Here is a 4,111-nt window from a genome sequence, read left to right as displayed (position 1 = left end):
GTTTGATAATAACTTTCCAAATTACACGTGATAATAACTTTCCAAATCTCACATGATAATTATTCTCTAAATTTATGATCCTGTAGAAAAAAAATCATTGATCAGGAAAGACATAAAAATATTTCGTGATGAATAATATAGTCAACAATAATTTTGATATGATAATCTTTTAAAATTGATGGTGCTTATCAATTATTGCACATAATTTTAATCACAATTGGTATACTTGCCATAATGGTTGGAAATATTGCCATGCATTGAATGGTTACGGGTTCGAATCCTAGTCAAGACAAAATGGTATTATTTTTTAATAAAAATTGCAAGATAAAATGGAGGGTTCGAATCCTAGTCAAGACAAAATGGTATTATTTTTTAATAAAAATTGCAAGATAAAATGGAGGGAAAACAGGGAAAACAAATTAGGGTTTAGAGTTTGCTTGTGTATACAAGCTTATAATATAAAAGATATGGTAAATGATTACATAGATTGCTCTATATATAGAGCTTGTAATGACTTAACAAACTAACTATCTAATCAACAAACTCTAACTAACTCTACATTAACTTCAATACTCTAATACATATTTTCCTTTACAAAACTCTAAACATGTTCATAATGTCTCTAAGTTTTCTAACCCTTATCATAAAATTCTATTCTTGATGATCATCATGTTTCTAATACACATCTTTACCTGTCATATTAGAACCTAATTGTATGTCTCCTCCTAGCTCCGTTAACATAGAATCTCCTCCTTCTACATCATCTCCGGCATCTTCCAGTCACACGCCTTCATCCACATCTTCTCACAATAGTAATAATCTTATTCCTCCACCTTATCATGATAATCTTAGAAAGTCTACTAGAACAATTATTCATCTTAGTTACTTCCAAAATTATCACTGTTACTTTGTTAAATCATTTGATAATAACACTTCACATTCAAATTATCCACTTTTATACCTCAACAACTTAAAAGACGAATTTCCACCCAATTCAATTTTCGATTGATTTTGTATTTGCTGAAATTTGTACACCACTAAATTGGGGAATAAGTGTTACAAAAATTGTTATTCAAAAATCTGTTGTGAAAATTAATGGAGCAATTTGTATCATGCCAATAGTATTAGAGACAACGGTGCCAGTGATTCAAAAGAAAGAAAGAAAAAAAAAAAAACCCTTTTTAGTTGTTTGATTGAAATTTTATTTTAGAAAAGATATGAAATATATTGCAGACCAACCAAGACTAGAAATTTCTTAAAAAAAAAATTAAAAAAAAACCAAGACTAGAAATTAAAACTCAATGTTAAAGGTAATGAATAATTCATGGCGGTGGGAATTTGGTTTTACTACTACTTAAAATGTAGTAGAACAAAAGTGAAAGAAAACAGCAATACTCCAAATTCAGAAACCCAAAAAACAAATATTAGAAGTCTGAATGGTTAATGAAATAGAATGAAGTATATGATTAAGATTTGAGAATCTCCCCCCAGAAACAAAACAGAAAAACTCACAACAAATTAGTATTAGACATTTCCAGAAGTAGTGATTAATAGCTTCATCAACAACAGAGATTTTAGATTAAAGAACAATAAAAGCAAGTGATAATTGCTAATGCTATATTCAATAGAAAACACAACTGGCCAACATTGGAGGAGGTGTCTTCACAAATCAACTAGAAAAAAGAACCTCAGATTAGTCTCTAACATGATCATTATCAAGATCCACAATTACATTTTACTCACAGCAGGTGCGCAGTTTGCGTTGAAACCTAGAAACTTACTTATAAAGGTTTACATTAAACATAAATCAGGAGATCCTGTTCACTACTGGTTCAAGTTACAGCAAACATAAATCAGGAGATCCTGTTCACTACTGGTTCAAGTGCCTCTATAGTGACAACACTATTTCCTCTGATCACCTGCACAAATGTGAGTGAAATTAACAATAATAAAAACCATGCTCAAAACTCTATTAGCTGCTAATATTAAGTTGAAAATGCAGAATATAACGACTTACCACCATCCCTATGTCATTTCTCTCATTGCCGTTTACCTCCTGAGTATTGTCAATAACCAAATTCATAAACTGGTCAAAACCACGGAGTGTACCAACAATCATGCGATTTGCATTCAGCTTGACTGCAAGGAAATACCGAGCATTTCAATATGGACTCATGCATAAATAGGGTCTCGTTTTCATTAACTATTAATCAAATTATCAATAAATGGGATATTTCAGTAATATGGTATCAGACTATGATACCTGTAAGACTTGTTTTCAGCAATAAAAAAACTCAATTATACATACATACTCAAATAACAACTCACATGTACCTATATGTAAATATCATGTATATCACAGAGAGACACTAGAAGAATTCACAATTGCAAAACAAACATGTAGATGAATATAAGAGCATATCAAAAATAAAATAGAAAAAACACCCAATGCATCCCTAATTAATGATCTATGAATATGAATCATTGACACAATCACTCACACAGACTATATTGATTATACCGTCAAATTGGTCCCCAAAGTTAAACTATTAAAATCTACTAAAAAATCCGTCAAATTGGTCCGTTTAAAAGTCTGTTAATAGTACCTAAACTATGAAAGTAAATATAATCCCTAAAGTATCATGAAAACAACAATTTAGTCCCTCAGCTTTCAAAATCTTGTTAAATTTCTCAATTCATTCTTCTAATCCCTAACCTCATCTTTTCTCCAACTTCTTCATTTTCAAATTGCAGAACAAATCAAAAAAATTTATTGTTTCTAGAGTTTTTACACAATCAGTCAATCACTCACATAAACTATGAATAAACAGTCATATAGGTTCTTAAACTATTAAAATCTACTTCTACTAAGCAGGTGTTTGGAACTGCATCAATTGCCTCTCATTCGTGTGTCTAGGAGAAGCTATGACTTCTGGCTTCTCAAATTCACAGCAAATTCAACATCAGGACACAGTTTTAAGTTTGCTGTGATTTTGAAATGCGGAACCAACCAAACACACCATAAATGGATTCATTCATCTAACTATTTAGTAACACTTTGTCAATTGGCATGTTTAAAAGTATGTTATAAGTATCTAAACTATGAGAATAAACCATCTATTTAGTCCCTAAGCTATATAAAATTTGTCAATTTAGTCCCTAAGTATATAAAAATCAGCCAATTTAGACCTAACATCTTAATAGCAAGGACTAAATTGACAGATTTTATATATTTTAGGGACTAATTAGTATATTTACAAAGTTCAGGGACTAAATTGAAGTGATAACGATAAATTGATGGTTTATTCAAACTATAAAATGACATCAATACAATTTCTAAAATATCATAACAAAACTACAATTTAGTCAGTCATTCTTCGAAACCCTAATCTCATATTTTCTCAAACTTCTTCATTTTCAAATTGCAGAATAAATCAAATTTAGCATGAATCTCGTTAACTAAACAAATGAGAAAACAATGAAAAAACAATCCAAAACTCCATCACCATTCAAATATCAAATGTAACAAGGATATTTTTGCAATTCTAAAAAACACTAAAACCCTAAATTGATATAAAAAATTTCAAAATAAAAAAACGATAACAAAAATTAGGTTAAAGAAACTTACTCTGAAGCTGTTTGTCCATGTACCTGTCAAATTAAAAAAATAAATAAATAAATTAATATCACCGATCTAAGTGTATAGCATAAATTGAGTAATGAGAGTAATGATTTGTTACTTCTTCAAATCTGGTGGCTGTCCTGATCTGCTCATGGTGGTGGAAGAGATGAAAGAGAGTTGGGCGGCGGAGACTGGCTTAGTAGAACAAAAGAAATAACAATCAAAACGGAGAGAGAGTAACTTTGGCTTTTGAAGTGCCTTGCGTATAATACCCGGGTCGGGTTGGAATTGTTTATTATAGAGTACTACTTTGTCAATCCAACATCCGAACCGATATTATTGGATCCAAAAATTATGAATCAAGAAAATTTCTCAACGCACCCACCCACTTTCTCCCTCACTCCCCAAAAAATTCGGAAAACGTTTTCCGAATTTTTTATAGTGTAAATTTTACACTAAAAAACAATTCGAAACGTATTTTCCGAATTT

At 30.6% G+C, this 4,111-nt stretch overlaps 1 protein-coding gene across 1 annotated transcript; it reads right to left on the bottom strand.

The window, feature by feature from the left end:
- Positions 1-1,579: 1,579 nt before the first annotated feature.
- LOC123911095 (probable small nuclear ribonucleoprotein G) lies at positions 1,580-3,891 on the bottom strand. Its single transcript, XM_045962441.1, has 4 exons — positions 3,741-3,891; positions 3,629-3,651; positions 2,018-2,139; positions 1,580-1,919 (listed from the first exon to the last, which is right to left on the bottom strand). The coding sequence occupies exons 1-4, from the start codon at positions 3,773-3,775 to the stop codon at positions 1,854-1,856; spliced, it is 246 nt and encodes an 81-aa protein (XP_045818397.1). The 5' UTR covers positions 3,776-3,891; the 3' UTR covers positions 1,580-1,853.
- Positions 3,892-4,111: the final 220 nt, after the last annotated feature.

This window comes from Trifolium pratense, linkage group LG2 (genome assembly GCF_020283565.1).
Source record: "Trifolium pratense cultivar HEN17-A07 linkage group LG2, ARS_RC_1.1, whole genome shotgun sequence".
NCBI classification, from domain to species: domain Eukaryota; kingdom Viridiplantae; phylum Streptophyta; class Magnoliopsida; order Fabales; family Fabaceae; genus Trifolium; species Trifolium pratense.
Note: the sequence above shows the minus strand (reverse complement) of the source record. Positions and strands in the feature narration are given on the sequence as shown.

Bases quoted from the DNA above. Each gene is read 5' to 3' on its own strand.
- LOC123911095 (XM_045962441.1), bottom strand. From the start codon at position 3,775: ATGAGCAGATCAGGACAGCCACCAGATTTGAAGAA. The intron at 2,140-3,628 runs GTAAGTTTCTTT...ATTTCCTTGCAG, and splicing joins CATGGACAAACAGCTTCAGA to TCAAGCTGAATGCAAATCGC. The intron at 1,920-2,017 runs GTAAGTCGTTAT...ACATTTGTGCAG, and splicing joins GAAATGACATAGGGATGGTG to GTGATCAGAGGAAATAGTGT.